This window comes from Vanellus vanellus, assembly GCF_965231255.1.
Source record: "Vanellus vanellus genome assembly, chromosome: 1".
In the NCBI taxonomy this organism is placed as follows: Eukaryota; Metazoa; Chordata; class Aves; order Charadriiformes; family Charadriidae; genus Vanellus; species Vanellus vanellus.
In genome coordinates this window covers 154898218-154915033 of record NC_138905.1, presented here as the reverse complement: position 1 = coordinate 154915033, position 16816 = coordinate 154898218, and the positions used below count along the sequence as shown (strand labels likewise).

General features: G+C 39.1%; 1 protein-coding gene across 2 annotated transcripts in view; it reads left to right on the top strand.

Annotated features, from left to right (window-relative positions):
- Positions 1 to 14698, top strand: part of MCF2L (MCF.2 cell line derived transforming sequence like) — a 60759-nt gene extending 46061 nt beyond the window's left edge. Inside the window, exons 17-31 of one of the 2 annotated variants that reach the window (XM_082498809.1) lie at positions 706 to 798; positions 944 to 1036; positions 2403 to 2528; positions 3316 to 3537; positions 4079 to 4171; positions 4712 to 4790; positions 4947 to 5013; positions 6336 to 6451; positions 7092 to 7178; positions 8010 to 8069; positions 8424 to 8498; positions 11205 to 11335; positions 11962 to 12074; positions 12200 to 12303; positions 12431 to 14698. In XM_082498809.1, the coding sequence (XP_082354935.1) occupies positions 706 to 798; positions 944 to 1036; positions 2403 to 2528; positions 3316 to 3537; positions 4079 to 4171; positions 4712 to 4790; positions 4947 to 5013; positions 6336 to 6451; positions 7092 to 7178; positions 8010 to 8069; positions 8424 to 8498; positions 11205 to 11335; positions 11962 to 12074; positions 12200 to 12303; positions 12431 to 12525 (1554 nt within the window). In that variant the 3' untranslated portion in view covers positions 12526 to 14698. The remainder of the gene's footprint in view (positions 1 to 705; positions 799 to 943; positions 1037 to 2402; positions 2529 to 3315; positions 3538 to 4078; positions 4172 to 4711; positions 4791 to 4946; positions 5014 to 6335; positions 6452 to 7091; positions 7179 to 8009; positions 8070 to 8423; positions 8499 to 11204; positions 11336 to 11961; positions 12075 to 12199; positions 12304 to 12430) is intronic. The other variant, XM_082498810.1, reaches the window with a different exon arrangement.
- The last annotated feature ends 2118 nt before the right edge of the window (positions 14699 to 16816 follow it).

Below are 16816 nucleotides of genomic sequence, written 5' to 3'. Positions count from 1 at the left end.
TTCACGGAAATCAGTCTTCTGTTGTTGCAACCTATTGATGCTCTAAAATTCCCGGGAGAAGCCATGTCTTCCCCTCCTATTTACTGGCTACATCCATGGAGATGCTGTTTTCTAAAACTGAGGGACAGAGGTACTTCTGTGCTTGCTGATTTCCTACCTAGTCTTTCCTTTATATCTACAGTTACTATGACATTTTCAACAGTCTTATTTCCTTTTGCTTTCAACAAGTGCTGAAGTCATGTTATTTAGTTGCTGAAGTTATGGGGTAACAAGCTGCTTGGTCTACCTTAGTGCAACTGCCAGTTGAAAACACATTCATAAAATGAAAATATAGAAAGAAAAAAGGGCGAAGACTTTTTAAAAAGTTGCACAGAGGGAGTCATGGTTGGGCATTCATAGAAGTATTTTTCATATTATAATAGAAACATATTTGTAAATGTATTTTATGCTGCTTAAGGTGCTTAACATTCAACTGGAGCAAAAATTGACAGGAGCATTTTATTCTGATGTTCCAAGTAAAAAATTTGTAGCCATTACAAAATAAATTATTTTGAATAATTGGGTTTTGCTTAGGATGCCTCAAGGAATTGCATTTTTGTTGTTGTTTTTGTTTTTTCTTAGCCTTACTGATTATGGAAAAAAAAAAATCTCATGAACTTTGTCCACAAGAATTTATTAACTTTTTGCTTGTCTCTGCAATCTCAGATGGAAGATTTCCAGATTTATGAAAAATACTGTCAAAATAAACCTCGATCTGAAAGTTTGTGGAGGCAGTTTTCAGATTCTGTATTCTTTCAGGTATGCTTTCTTGAGATTGAAAATACTTGGGGGGGGGGGGGATTGTTTGATTCGGTTGGGTTTTTTTTAAACTTCTTCATTTATGTCAAGAACAAGTAACAGAACTACTGATTAGTGTACTGATGAAATCTAACCCTGATTACAGGAATGTCAAAGAAAGCTCGATCACAAGCTCAGTTTGGACTCATACTTGCTGAAACCTGTTCAAAGAATAACCAAATACCAATTATTGCTAAAGGTATGTGTTACTAAACTATAACACTAAGTATGTTTTGTGCATTTGGTTTTTTAAATGCTCCTTCTCTCATCTTGCTGGAGAGAAACCTAAAAGTTACGGGACAGATATACAAATTGAAGCAGAGACAAATCCTAGTGTATCAACTTTCAGCTTGGTTCTTTTCTCTTTCAGCCAAAAAGCTGCTAGTAGACAGGCAGATGTTACACAGAGATACCTTGTGTAACTGCTTTTGTCTATATATCTCTGATGAAGAGAAGAATGAAAAGTTGATTAGGGGAAACAGAAGGACCAAGAAACCTTTGCAACAAAGAAAAGAGAGGATCTGAAGTACTTGTTACTTTCTAGTTCTAGTCACTTCATGCATATTACAGGAATTTGCCTTCCTTGGTTCTAGGAAATGTATTTAACTGAAAGCACTGTATGGTATTGTTAGGAAGGATGCCATTGTGATTCACTTAAACGTGCTATACTAAGAGAGCAAAATGAGATCAATATACTATTATAAATTTTAAAATTAATGTCTAAGTTTTTGCCATGTTTGAACCTGGCTTGTTTTAAGAAACATTTCTCACATAGACACACATTTCAATAATTTTATTTAAAAGTAGTTTAAAAAAATTACCTTGGACCAAATTTACTCTTGAGTTAAAACTGAGTTAAAGTTAACTGCTTTTAAAGAACTAATTACATTAAGCTGGTATGAAGAGAGGAGTATTTGAAAGGTTTTCAATTTAAAGTATCTTTAGTCCTGCAGTCTATGAACTTATTCTCATACTATGAAGTGTGGGGGATTCTACATGAACTCTCAGCTATGTTTATCTGCATTAAACTGGAAGATGCAGCTTCACCAACAAGCCCTTTGGAGAAGGGATGCCTTTTTAAATGTGCAGACAGTACTCAGTGCAGTAAGTTTGAGTCTGTTACTAGTATCCCAGGCCTCACCATAAATCAAATAATAAATGAAATTTGCCTAGGTTTTTACATTTGTTCACTTCTAAAAAGCAATGAGTATAAAAAGTAACAAAATTTTTTGGCTGGTGAGTTGGGGATTTCTTTTTTTAGCAATTGTGATGAAAAGTGTTTGTAAAGTTAGTCTTGTAAAATTCTTAGGTATAGTGCTTATAAGACATTTAGATGAATGAAATATATTTGGCTAATTAGCAGCAAAGATGAGAAGTAAAACTTTAGGGTCTTCTGAATTCCAGACAGTATTTAACCCACTAGATCACATGGTATAAAACTTTACTGGATGACTTTAAAAACTTTAAACATTAATTTAACAGTGTAAATTCCGTGTTCAAATTTAAACGTTCCTAGTTATTGCTGTTTCCAAAGCTAAGTATGTTGTCATTCCCTGCCTGCTCAGGAAATGCTGAAGTACAGTAAGAACTGTGAAGGTGCTGAAGATCTTCAGGAGGCATTAACTTCTATACTGGGTATACTTAAAGCAGTTAATGATTCTATGCACCAGATAGCCATTACAGGCTACGATGTGAGTAACAGTATTTTTACATATTTTTTTAATTCGTTTTCATTTATTTCTTAGATATATGTACAGTATACCCTATACTGTGTACTAATAATGAGAAGAATGTTTTACTAAAAGGTGCCTTTAAACTGAATTGTGTCATGAAAATTGTGGAAATGGATCTCTATATGCTCTTCTGAAGTTTTCCTGTTATGAATAACATATAAATATATATGTTATATATGTTATATATATAAATACCCAAGTTTTCTTTCTTTGATCTACCTGACACTGAGTTAGGACATTAGGACTGAAAATGGTCATGAAGATTCCAGTTTAGGCTACTGCCAAATGGGAGTTGCTACTAAGTTTTTATATCTATGTGTAAAACTACACACAAAACTTCCAGTTAAAAAAAAAAAAACAAAAACCCACCCCAAAAATAACCCCAAAACACAATGTAGGCAGCTTTGGAGTAGTTTGGGGAAAAAAAAAAAAAAAAAAAAAAAAAAACAAAACCAAACAACCAAATATATGCATTGTGCTTCCCCTTCTCTCTATGTGTAGATCTCTGTATCTCTGCTACTGGTACTCTTGGCTGTAAAATCCTGCCTGAACAGTGTTGGGGAGAGAGAAAATTATGTGTAAAAATCCAACACTGACTTTATTTTTATTACATTTCCAAACCCAACATAAACACTGATGTGAGAGATTACTTGGAATGACAGAACTTGTAAAGACCTGTTCAGAGTATGCGTTTCAGTCCAATGTTATGTCTTTGTAGTTATAAATATCGCTTTTTTTGTTCCAGGGAAATCTGAATGAGCTGGGCAAGCTTTTAATGCAGGGATCCTTCAATGTCTGGACTGATCATAAAAAGGGTCACTCAAAGGTTAAAGATTTGGCACGCTTCAAGCCAATGCAGCGACACCTCTTCCTCCACGAGAAAGCAGTGCTGTTCTGTAAAAAGCGAGAAGAAAACGGAGAGGGATATGAGAAAGCACCTTCTTACAGCTACAAACACTCCTTAAATGTAAGATACTGAGCAATCCAGTAAGGTCAAGGTACTGAGGGCTTAGCCTGCAGCAAAACAATATTCCAGTTTTTTTGTCAGCAAAGCTGTGTTATGGTTTTGTATTGAAAACTTCACCCTTTCAGGCAAACCTAACTGGTGCAACAGGTCCATGTCACTGAGAAAATCCAAACCATGCTAGTCTAGCTGAATGGCAGTTGCATTAATCACACAGAAAATGTATTAATGAGTAGAGCAGAGTAGTATAAAATAGATGTGAGATTTGGTGGTCTGGAGTTTGAGAGACATCTTGTGGATCAGTCTCAATTTAATATACCTAAACCTTTCTTCCCTCCGAAGTAGCCAAGCTGACATAAAGCACTAAATCTCTTACATCTAATGTGCAGATCATGTGTTACTAGTTATTCTTTTCCTTGGGAAAGAAGCCAAATGTGGCTTTGCATATCAGAAATAGGGTACCAAATAATACCAGTAGCTGCATGTTTCCATTGTTATCATAACTGCAATGTGGTAGGTGAGCCTCTGTTCTCTTTCCTTCCAGATGGCAGCAGTTGGAATAACAGAAAATGTCAAAGGGGATGCAAAAAAATTTGAAATCTGGTATAATGCAAGGGAAGAAGTTTACATCATACAGGTAACTAACATGCCACTTAAAAAAAAAAAAAAAAAAAAAAAAAAAAGAGAGAGAGAGAAAATCTGGGATGGGGCAGGGTCTAACTCTTAAGAACTGTTGTGATTTGGGTTTTTTTTTCCTCTGTGATATCACTAATAGACATTGATGAGGAAATGTAGGAAAAAAAAAAAAAAAAAAACCAAACCAAAAGACACCACATTAATTCATAAGGTAGTTTCTTAAACGATATATTTCAATTGCAGTCTCCTGGGTGAAAGGAAAAAAAAAATCACATTTTACAATATCCATGGGGGATATTGTATACAGCATTACTATTGCTCTCACTGGAGTAGTAGATGGTGTGGGAGCTGGGGTTTGACTGTAGCACATGCACAGCCTCTGCCTCAGTGTATTCCAGTTGTCATGACTCGTTTCCGTTCACTGGACTAGAGGGAACTGTGTCTGTCCCTCTTGAAGGATTCCTCTGAGGCTGTGCTTTGGCATGCAACTCTGTAATAAGCATTCTATGCCTGATGGTTGCTTGTATTTATTTTCGGGTAGGCACCAACCCCTGAAGTTAAAGCTACTTGGGTAAATGAAATAAGAAAAGTGCTGACGAGTCAACTGCAGGCATGCAGAGGTAAAATATTTTGGATATATATATGGGTTTCTTTAATCGCTTTTCTCTTTGAACTTCAAAACCTGACCTCTATATCTTCACTGTGTAGGACTGCAGAAATGAAAAGTTCAAAACACAAATCAGTTTTAATAGTTCATTTTCTTTCCTCCATTACAGAAGCTAGTCAGCACAGGACACTAGAACAAACACAGAGTTTACCTCTACCAGCATCATCTTGTACAAGGTAAGTAACTACGTTGTCAAATCAGCCTGGCTGTCTTGTAAATATACTAATATATCTAGTTTGCAGTTCTTCATTACTCCTATCCCTTAATATTGGCCCTTATTTTTTAGGGATTTTTTAGGTCTCTTTCTAATATAAAGCTGTAAAGCTTGGGGTTTATACATCTATAGAACTGTTAAATTAAGCAGCAGTGGCATAAGCTTTGCCAGTTGATAGAGAACAAACCAGAAAAGTCATTTTCTGCACCAGCTAAAGTCTTGGTGATATTAGGGGTTTGTTGTTTGAACAGCTAATTATATACACCCCAGATACGAGAGTTATGTGGAGCAGCCTTTTCCTTCTTTCTCTGTTCTCTTCCTTCACCTGGATTATTTTTTCCTTCCTTTTCCAATGTCATGTTATCTTCCTCTTTGCCTCTTCCAGGGCATTATCTTTTCTCTGTCCCTTGTTCTTTTCCTCCCATTTCCTTTTTTTTTTTTTTTTTTTTTTTTTAAGTGATGTGTTGATTCCTCCAGTGTCCCAACTTCTGAGTCAAGCTCTTCTATTCCTACTTTTTATCCTTCACCCTACCAAGCTGTATATTCTTCTGCTCCCACCTGCCTTTCTGCCCTTCTCTGACACCTCTTTTTAATCCTCTTCTACTTACTCTTTCTTTTCATTATATGTGTACATGTATATACCCATAAGCCTGTGTGCTCTTATCTTTAGTCATTCCTACATGGTGTGTGCTCGAAAACGTATCAGTAGCTCTCTGCAAGTTTTATGCATCTACTTATCACTCAGGTAGGGTTTCCTAGATGCGTAGTATTGGTGGGACGTCTTTCTCCATTCCATTCCCAATTGGAGGTTTGCTGGGAATCCAGCTGCAAGATCCAACCTATGTTCTTTGTTCATCCCTCATCTGTTCCTGCATTAAGAGCTTCTGAGGGGCAGAGTTTATTACTTTCTTTTTCTTTTTTTTTTTCTTTTTTCCCCTTAGTGTGTTCAGGAGGAAACCATCAGCACAGAATGTGTGCCTGTAGCTGAGAGTAACAGGAAGTTGTCCTGAGCTGTCTTTTCCATAGATCCCACTGCCACAGTACGTGCAGTTGCAGTCAGTTAGGGGAGCCTTTCTCCTCAGTATGTGCTCATGGTCTTTAAATGCACAATCACCAATGATTTTTTCAGACCCAGAAACTATGATCTGGGAAGTAGCTAATAGATGGTTTTCAGCCTGTATATCTGTATGTAAAAGTCAGCCCATGACCCCAGGTTGTCGACCCTTTTCAGACTCAAATTTGCTGGAGATAGATTGATTGTCTTAACTTTCTTCCAATAAACAGTCCTTCACGGAACAACATCAGAAACACCAAAAAAATGGAGGAGAGAAAAGCTGATCTCTCAAGTCTAGAAGGTTATGGAACCACAGTAGCACCAAAGTATCCTGAGAAAGGCAAAGGTGAGTTTATGCATGTCTTGTTATCATTAATTGTGAAGAGCATGCCTGCACTGCAGATGCACAGGCAGATCCACCAGCAGAGTAGCCACAGTAGTGCAGGGAAACGCAGCATTACACCTGAACAAGCAGGCTTTGCCGCTTTCAGCCCTAAGGCAGCCCACCCACAAAGTGCTGCCCATGTTGCACCAGCGTGCTGGTCCCATCTGCCCTTAGCTTGGGGTTTCTGCATTCCACTGTGTGGTGTGGACAGGCCCAAAGCCACCTCGAAGGAAGGGTAGCCAAAAGGAGGTGGGGACTGTGTGTTATGAGGTCTTTGCATAGAGCTGCCCAGCTTCTCAGGGTTCTCTTCCTCTGGATAAGTTTCTCAGCGTTACCTGTTCTGAAGACTTTGGGTTTGGTTTTGTTTTTCCTCTTGAATTTTGGTTCCCATCATGGAGATTATTTACTGAACCAGTGGCAGTACAAGCGCCCGCACAGAGAGAACAACTGACCGCTTGGGTTCTTCTGTTGCACGTGGACTTTCAGTTGTCCTTTCTCATCCTAACTCGCAGATTCCCTGGCAGGGCTGCAAATGATTTTTTGCCTTGATCTTTTCACGGCCTTCTCCCCTTTCTTTCTGTGTCTCTCTCTTCCTTTGTAGATGACACTAGCTCTACCTCAGAATGCTCTGTACTGTCAAAAAAGCGCTTTACGCTGCAGGGCTCTACTAACCTCAAAAGTCAGAAAGGTAATTTTTTTTTTAAAAAGCTAGATTGTTTTCTGTTTAAGGCTGTAATTGAAGCATCACTTTGTATTTGTGTATAGCGTAACAGGTTTTTGGTGTATGCACTAGCTTGTTCTCCTAAGTTCAAGCTAGGTTCCAGAGTCACTGACCCTGACAGGGAGATTTCAAGAGAAACTGGCTCCAGAGTGGGAGGGGGAGATGCAACCGGTGAGAAGTGGAGCTGTTGGAGATGCAAGGGAAGGAGTGCAGTTTCCAATGCCTCCAGTCTCACTACTGAGGCCAAGAACAGAGTTTATAGTGCCCCATTCTTGTAGGGAAACTAGAGGAATTAACTTGTCTTCAGATCAGACACCTGGCCTGCTTCTAGCTTCAGTGGATCTGCCCCAAATGCACCTGTACTTGGCAAAAAGGAATCAAGGTTTTGCTAGAGTATTTCTATCCTTTCTCCCAAAGCATGACTATAGCAGAATGTGTATGACGGTGTTGTTTTGCTGGATACCAAAATAAATAAGAATTTCTCTATGCTTCCAGAAATGGTCTTTTTTTGTAAAACAGGCAATAGGAGTCTGAGACCTTTCTTGCTTCCTCCTGCCAAGTAATCGCACTGGTACATTCACTTCTTGCTTTGAACAGCTGTCTTTGAACGGCCTGAATTGCATTAAGATGATGGCACTTGTTCAAGAGCATGATTTTTATTTTTTTTTATTTTTCCAAGCATCTTTTCAGAATGCCTTTTAAGACCTGATTACCTTTGAGTTCTTTCTGGAGAGACTCTAGGGTTGTGTATCAAATGCTAATGAGGTGAGCACTAATATCCCATGCTTGCCTTGACAGAAACTCCATCTCCTTCTGCTAAAAGCCAGACATTGCCAATGATCCTTCTTACAGGACCAGGTATTGCTGTAGCACTAGATTTATATAAAAATGATCGCTTAATTTGGTAATGTTTGTCTAAAATTGAAATTAAATGTATTCAGTTGATGTCTAGTTCATTTAGAAAAGTTTTAAATATACTTTCACCTATTACAGTAAAATAAATTTGTCAATTTATTTTCAAATAACTACATGTAAATAATTAAGTCCTCCTGCTGTAATTGACCAATGACAGCTAAAATTAGTGTGATTACAGAAATCCTCTTGTTTTCCAGTGTAAACTCAAAGGTATTTAGCATGCAATCCACCTATTCTCTTTTTTCCAGTTCTTCAATATCTCTCTTCTGTGTTTTTTGCCTATTCATCCTCCTGCAGCTTCTCCTACCAGTCCTGACAAAAAAGCTAAACGACATGAAGTAGTGAGTGACCCAACTCCTTTTGGTTTAAGAGGTATAGTGATACCACATCTTGTACTCCACACATATCCACACATCCCTCGTGTAATATGTTATAACAGAGCACTGGGGATACCTATATGATGCTGTTGCATGCAGCAGTATTGGTATCAGCTGAGTTTTTTCAAGTAGGTCTGTCAGCTCCTGTGTGTGCTGGTTTTGATAGCACGACTGGTTGAAGTTTTACCTTGGCATCAAATACAGTAGCGTCCGGCTAACTAGTTTTTTAGAAGAGAGCAGTGGAAAAGGGATCTTCTGCTAAAGAAATACCCAGAAGCTGGGTGTTTAGTGAAATTACAACGGCATCCAGTTGCTATGAGGCATGTGGTTTTCCAGGAAGCGTCCGCCTGTCACTGTGCCCCTTGTAGAGAGGGTTTAATTTTTTAAAGAGGAAAAAAAAAATAATCCAAAACTCAGGTACTCTAGTCAGAATGGGGATCATCAATGTCATGTGGAATTTCTATTTTAGATCTGCCTTCATTACTGCAGTCACAATCCTGTTGCATCTTTCTTTGGGTGATAGTAGGCAATTTTTACTACCCTGTGAACCCCAGATGATTTAACTGAGCCTCCTGTCCTCCCAACCCACAGCTAAGCAAAGAATAGAAAAGCATTTCAGTTAAATGACCCTTTTCTAACCAGCAAGGCTGTTGGTGAAGGCTCGAGTACAAATCCCTAGGCCTAATTAGAGAGTACAAGGAAAGCAGTCCCTCTCTTTGTGACTGCCTTTCCACCACCATCTCTTTTAGAAAATATTATTCTGAAGATGAAGCTGTCTCAAGCCTGACCATCATCCTCCTCTCCAGGTTTCCACAGCCTTTGTCTCGCTCGTGGAAACGATGCAGGTTCAGCTGCTGTGCTGGGGAAACTATGCAACACCATTCACCTTGTCTGAGCAGCAGGGAATGTAATCCCAGGCCACATGAATGCCATACCTCCCCAAGCATGGATATGGGAGTTACAAGGCTAATTTTCTGCAAACCTCTGAGATCTCCAGGTATCACAGAAATCCTGAGGGTCTGAAAATGCTATCAGAAAACAAAGAGTGTTTTGTGGCCTTTTCTATGGATGCTGGAATTTGATGGCAATTTTGGTGCCTGTAGCTAGCTAATATGAATATGACCATAGTGACCGCTTCCCTTCCCTGCCCAGGAGGAGCTGGGGTTTTACATGGACTTATATATGAAAGGAAAGGCTGATAAACAAGATCTGTGACCCAAAATGTTCCAGATGAGCAGGCCAGTGAGTATGATGCCACAGGCAGAGCAATTACAGTGATTTCACTTTCTTTTTCTTTTGTGCAACTCACGGGTTCTGTTTCTAATGAGAGCTTGGAACAATTAGGAGAAACCAAGTTGTCTTTTGTTGCATTGTTCTTAACTTGGAAATAATGGAAAGAGTTTCATGTGTGTCCCACGAGCCAACTATAAGGTGTGAGCTTCCAAGGAAATTTGCATGGAATACAGCAAGAATTTATTGCTTAGTTTTTTCACAGATGGAAGGTCATTCTTAACCCTGGACAGGGCCAAATGGGTCAGTACTTCTAACCTTGTGCAGGTCATCCAGCAGCGCAGGCGAGGTAAAAGTCCCACTCCGTTTGGTGTGCTCTGGGTGTGATTTCTTTCTGATTCTTAGGTGGCTCTGGCTTTACTCTGACAATGCTCAGGTTTTTTCCTAACGCACTGGTATGACCAGTCGTGTGACAAATGCCTCGGAAGCAGTGAAGAGCAAAAATGCTGGTGCTTTCTCAAATTAACTAATAGTTACATAAAAGTTGGGAGGTTTGTTCTTCCTTTCTTTCTTTTCATTGCATTTTATTGTTGTTACCCTTTGGCTTGAACCAAAATCTTACTTACAAATATTTATTTGTCTTTTATTATGACATTTTCTTCATTATAAGCTCAACGGGTTTATTACCAGCTACTAACCTCAGTGAAAAGCATCACACTAGTAAAACTTACTGTAGTTTTATTTGGAAAAGGCTTTTGTATGCTCTGGATGTGATTCAGCCTTGTAAGTAAATGAAGTGCTTCACCCTGAGAGAGAAAAAGGAACACTGGGCAATAAATGACAGGCAGGAGATTGTTCTTGTGGTGCTTGATGCAGTGATTTAACACCAAGATAATTCAGCCTGATTAAGTAATCCTTGTGCCCAAATACCCTTAAATAATAAGCTGCCTCATCAGGTGAAGTACAGAGTGCCTGTAGCTTGTGTTGAATTTCTTGGCAGCTCTAAGTGCTTAATAGTTTGAACAAAGCTACGTGCATCCATTCCTTGTTCCAGCAGGCTGGTTAGGTTGCTTTGCGTGACAACCCCCTGTGTTCATCCTCTTCTCATAGAGTGCACGCTCCTGTCTTCGGCCTCCTCCCAAGGAAGAGTATCTATCCATTGTTCATCTTTGTGTAAGGGAGAAATAGCTTCTTTTTAGTTGGGAATTTGCATTCTTTCTATCTGTTTCCCTCTGTATAAATCCAAAGAGCCAAATTCACGGCTGTGCATTGTCACAACTCGACTTACTCTGATGGAAACGGGCCAACTTTTGCCAGCTGTGAATTTCACCCAGTGCCTGTAATAACTTCCCCGTGTATGGTTTTCCTCCTATTTATGTTGATCACTTAAGAGCTTTTCAGTGGGAAGACCAATTCTCCCAGTAAGTGGCTCACTGCTGCAAAGTTAACCGGCGGCTGTTTGTTCCCCAAGGTTGGGCTAAAACATCTCATTCTCTTGATGCATCTGAAGAAAATGATGGCTGGTCTAGTGCTGAAGATCCGCTGAATTCATCGGATGCAGAGGAAGAAGGAGGAGGAGGAGCAGGAAGCGAGATGAAGCTGGTAACCAGAAATGTCGTCTTATTAAGCAAATGTTACTGACACATTGTGTGTGGCTGTATATAGGAATACCTTTGAAGCTTGCAGTAAGGATTGTGTCTGCCTTGAAATCCTCAGCTGGGCAAAATCCCCAGGGGAATGGAATATATCCCCTTCTTTTACATCAGCCCTGTGTTTGCACCTGGGGAAGGTCCATCTGTATCTTTATGTACCCGCAGACTAGTGAGACTATGACTGCTTATGCCATAGTACAGCAGTCACGCAATGACATGCTCAGCTACCATGTCAACAGGCTTCCATGCGTACATTGTGTCACTAGTTTGCCAGATTGTTTTTTTCGTTTTCTTTTTCCTTTTCTTTTTTTTTTTTGGTAGAGATTTGAATTAATTGTGGTAATGGAAACGTTTCACTGAATGTTTTTCAGGGTGTGAGAATTCATGTACTGAATTTGCATATAATCGAACAGCAAAGTTTTACTGCCTCTCAGTATGTATATTTACACTGTCTTCAGCATTTATGTGCATGACAAAGAAGGGGAAAGTACTATAATTTCATAACAAAAGCTGCAACATACCTTAAATTACTCAATAGAAATAATTTGTTTATGTTTTTCCTCTGTGTGCATTTAGACTCCTGGTAAATATACAGTTGTGACTGATTATGAGAAAGGAGTTTCTGAAGAATTTACAGTGAAAAGTGGAGATCTAGTTCAACTGATTCGTGAAGGGGAGGATGGACTTTGGTACGCAGATCTGTGTTTGGAAATTTTTATACGCAGAACTGTGTTTGAAAGGCAGATGTTTAGGGCAAAACTTTCAAAGGCATCAAATGAAGCAATCTGACTTTTTATTGTTTATATCTTTTTAGGTATGTAAAGAACCTGAGCACTGGTAGAGAAGGTTGGATCCCAGCAAACAATCTGCTGATGCTCATAGGCAATTCAAAATCGGCTCAATCTTTAAGCAGCTCTGGTAGGCTATTTATTTTAACTTATATGATTGTCTCTCTGAAGATTCCTATTATGAAAGTAAGTTGTGAAAACCAACAGCTATCTCATATTTTCTTGTGGGTTTTTTTTCTTTCCTTCCCCTTTCCCAGAATCAGGCACTGCCTCCAGCACTTTGAGCACATCATCAAGTTGCAGCGATAGCTGCAATGCCAGCAGCACCAGCTTCTCAGACATTAAGGGCTAATGTTAAATTTTCACCCCACCTCCATGGAAGGTAAATCCGGAGTTTGTCATTTTGTGCAGAGTTCCGGATGTTGGACTCAAACAGAGAACCACCAGTTCTGCGTTGCCACCTTTGAGTATTTCCACTGGTGATTTTTACAGGTTGTCCCAGAGGATCCCAATGAAAAGTGTATGGAATGTGAAGTTGTAAATAAAAGTTACGATTTGAAATAGGGTCTTGCAGAGGTTTCTGCTCTGAAGTCTGAAGCTGCAGACCTGTTTGCATAAAACACATTTTCTCCTTGATATACAATCTGGTTTCTGCAGAACTGTATTGTTTTGTAACAGCCAAGATCCAAATGTGAGCAAACAAAATGTGTTCAGTGCTAAATCCTTATTGTAAACTAATAACACAGCAATCACTGTACAGGGTAGGTATGAAGAAAATAAATCCGAGTTTACAATTTCTCCTTCCAAAAAAACCCTTTCTCCAAGGACGTACCTCTGTCAATGCAGTGAATGAGGACTCTTAGAGCAACCAGGAAGGAGGTTTGGTCTGGCTTTTCTCTTCTCTTGGGTCTTCAGGATATTTTTATGCTCCCTAGAGACTGGGATGCAGACATGACCAATTCACTGACCACAACAGCATCAAAAGAAACCGTTATTTTATCCTTTCCAACCTTTTAGTGATGTGTGCAATGGAATAGCTCTTTTCTGAGGTATTTTGGCCTCACAACCAAGTTCTTTACCAAGATCACTGTGTTTACATAGCCTTGGCAATTTAGTAGTATCTTTTTCCTTACACAGGTGCACAATGAAACACAGATGTTCTTATTCACTAAATGATTTCTTAATAAATAGTAATTGCATTGTTACCTTCAGCTCTCACAATCAACGTGCAGTTACAGGCAGAGGAAACTATTGTAGCTGCACTATAGGTCAGGAGCCTTCCTTCAGACAAACCGATGAGGGCTAGAAACCAGACGTGGTTTTAATCAATAGTATTTTGTTGCAGATTTATTCAAAGAGAAAAACACGACATAATTTTTCTATGAAAGTGGAGCACTGGAGGAAAAATAATCTTTATTAGCATAAATCTGCCTCTTCTCTACAGACAAGTGTTTTAAATTCTTTTTAAAGGAAGGGTAATGCTAAACTTGCAAATTTTCAAGGTGTGATGTAAGCCAATGTTGTAAATTTTCAACTTGTCAGGTGTTCTTTGCACTCCATCCTTACAAACAGTCCAGAACTGTGTGCATGTATGGAATATTGTATTCATTCCTTTCCATTTCTCAAATATTTTTACTTATATGAAAATAGGTTTTTAACTGATTCATGTATCATATTACTTAAAAAATAATGTGGACGTTAAGAGCGCAATTTTTCAGAAGCAATGGGAACTGCTGTTAATCATCAGACCCTCTGATGGCTGGGCCCTGAACTCTTATCTTTATGCCAGAATTTTAGAGGCTGCAGCTTAGGGAATGTAAAGGACAAATACTCTAAAGAATGAACTTACTCCTGAGTTGCAAAAGCAACCCCACCCCAGACGCAATCAAAATGCAGCTGACCATGGTCAGTACAAACTGAAACATATATATACACACACATATTTATGTACATATATATGTGCATGTATGTGCTTGTGTGTATATATATGTGTGTGTAGATATGTATATGTGTGTAGATATAATGTATCAATGTAAAAGATGTATTTATAGTCTTCATGCTGCTGAATGTGTCACTTTACAATTCATAAATACTTAGGTTTCTTGCAATATTGCAATATAAAGGCTGATCAGGGTTTTACTTCAGGCATCTTTTCCAATGCAGAAATCCTCTGATCTTTTTTTAATTATCCCATATAATACTAGGCTGACCGGGAATATTTAGTCTGATATTTAACAATGGAATGGCACCATGAGATTCAACTTATCTTCATCTATGTAAGTTATTTTGTAAATTATCTGTAACATAATTTACTTCTATATTGCTGTCATTGCTAAGATGAGACTGTCCTTTCGTTTCTCAGCCTCTTTTGTGTTATTTCAATGTCTTTTTCCACATCATTGCACTTTAATACAACCGATTTCACCATTTCGTTTTTTACTCCTGTTGTGAATTAGAAGTTCAAAGTCAGAGGTCTCTATTGTAATTAATTTGAATAAATTTCAGCACTTCTTGCTGAATGCCTTTATGTAGACATGCTCTGTGTTTTATTTTGTCTCACGGTCTTAAAAGCTTCTTATGGCTATCCTATAAAAACAGAGATGGGCTTAAGGATTTGGAACAGAAAACCAGATCTGTCTAGCTGTTGCTTGTTAGGTCTGTGCGTTCAAATCCTTTGCCTACTCATTCTGGACCATCTCAGAAAAACACCATTTTACACTTGTGAACCTGTCTCACTTACCTGGCACTGGGGAATTAAAGCATGTCTGCAGGCTGAGGATAAAAAATGAAAGCCAGTGCCAGGGGATCAGACTTATTCCCTTTCTCCCACACCCTCTTTTCTGAAAGATGGCGCATTGCTGTTGGGTTTTCCTAAGACAGCTGTGTATCCCGTGGTTCCCCTCCTCCTGTACATGCGCTCCTCTTGTGCTGCTAAGACCACAGGATCAAGTTGGAAGTCCATGTCTGGCAACGGCTGTGGCTGAGTGGGAAACAAGAAACCACATTCTCACTTGCAGCATCTGAAGAGGAACATGTTTGCATGTTCACTGATTAATGGCTTTAAGGACCATCACGCCATGGTAGGAGGTGAATTGCACACTAAACTGAAGTGATTTGGTCTGAGTTGGTGGCCATGTGCAATTACACAATCCAGTTAAGCTGTTATTGGGATTTGATTGCTTTTTATTTACTCTTGTTCTTGATATCGTAATACCTACCTGTGTAGTAGCTCTTCCTACTCTTCTGAGCAAAAGGAGGTCCAGCCTTTCTAAGCACAACCACATCATACTTGCAAAAGAATGAAAGAATTCCAGCCCAGATTTACCATAGTGGGAAGTAAGGAGTTTTCTATATAAAAGCCTAATAATGATTGATTTATTTTTAATTGTAATGAAGTTTATTTCCTATTGCAAACGTTGTGGACGCATCTTGGATTTCTTATATGCTAAATAACTGGCTCAAAGTTGGAGCACAGTCTTTCCTAGATACAGAGGCTGTTTGCTAGTTGGAATTCAAAACCCTTTCTCCATTCTGCACAGAAGTTGTCAGCAAAACTGAGGACTTTGGACCATTTACATCAGTTCTCTCAAAATGACCAGGATGCCCATTCGCCTTCTGTATCATACATCAGATGGTTACTATGAACTGCACTGTAAAGTTTTGAGTGTCCATACAAGTCCCCAGAATTAGTGGCCTCCCTGGATTTGTGTGGGTGTCAGATCAGTTTTGTACGAGAGAGCTACCCAGATTCAACTCCCTTTACTTAGGATGTAGGAATAGAAAAGCCAGATTCTGTTGTCCCTTAAGATTTGGTGTAAACTGTGTCTAGATACTGTATTATCAAAATAAGATGTTTAGATGTTGAAATATGTTCTCTGGGCTTTCATTTGAAAGGAGATGAACAGATAATATGTAAGCTGTGATGGACACATTAGCAATAAATACTGTTCATTTTAACAGTTGTTAAGGAAGATAAAGATGAGATATTCGGAGATTCCTAAGCAACTGGAAAGAAATGAATGGCCATGTAAAGACTCTAAGAGGGCAAGGTAGTTTTCTGACCTTTAATAGCAAAGCACTTGATAAATAGCTCCTCCTGCCCTTACAAACACCCTGACAGAGGAAGGCCAGCTGTGGCAGGAGGACAACCCAAGGCCTTTGGCAAAGGTATTAGATGTGCTCCACTTACTTTGTTCCAGGCAACTTCCAGAAACCCTCTTTAAATGCTGTCCCATTTATTTATAAAATTTCCCCTTCTTCACTTAATACATGCAGTAAAGAAATTTAAAGCCTTGTGCAACTTGGAGCTTGTCACTTTTGCAGTCCTTATGCAGGATGCTGTGCAGTAACACGCTCAAATAGCAACATGGGGACCAAAGCCCCTGTTCTCCTTAGCTGGTGAGCTGTTGCTTGAAAGGCAGCAGGAGGTGCTTCTGAGATAGAGCTCAGGCAGAGGGATGCCAGTTCCCTCACCAGCAAGATTTTATTGGATTTCTACTGGGTTTTTTTTTTTACTCTTTTTCCACATATTTCCAAGCTGCTGCACCTCAAGCTGGCATGTTCAGCTGTAGCACAATGGTCAGTCAGAGATCAGAAGGTTGAAAAGGGAGAGCACAGAGCAGGTGCATCATTTTGTGAGGTGA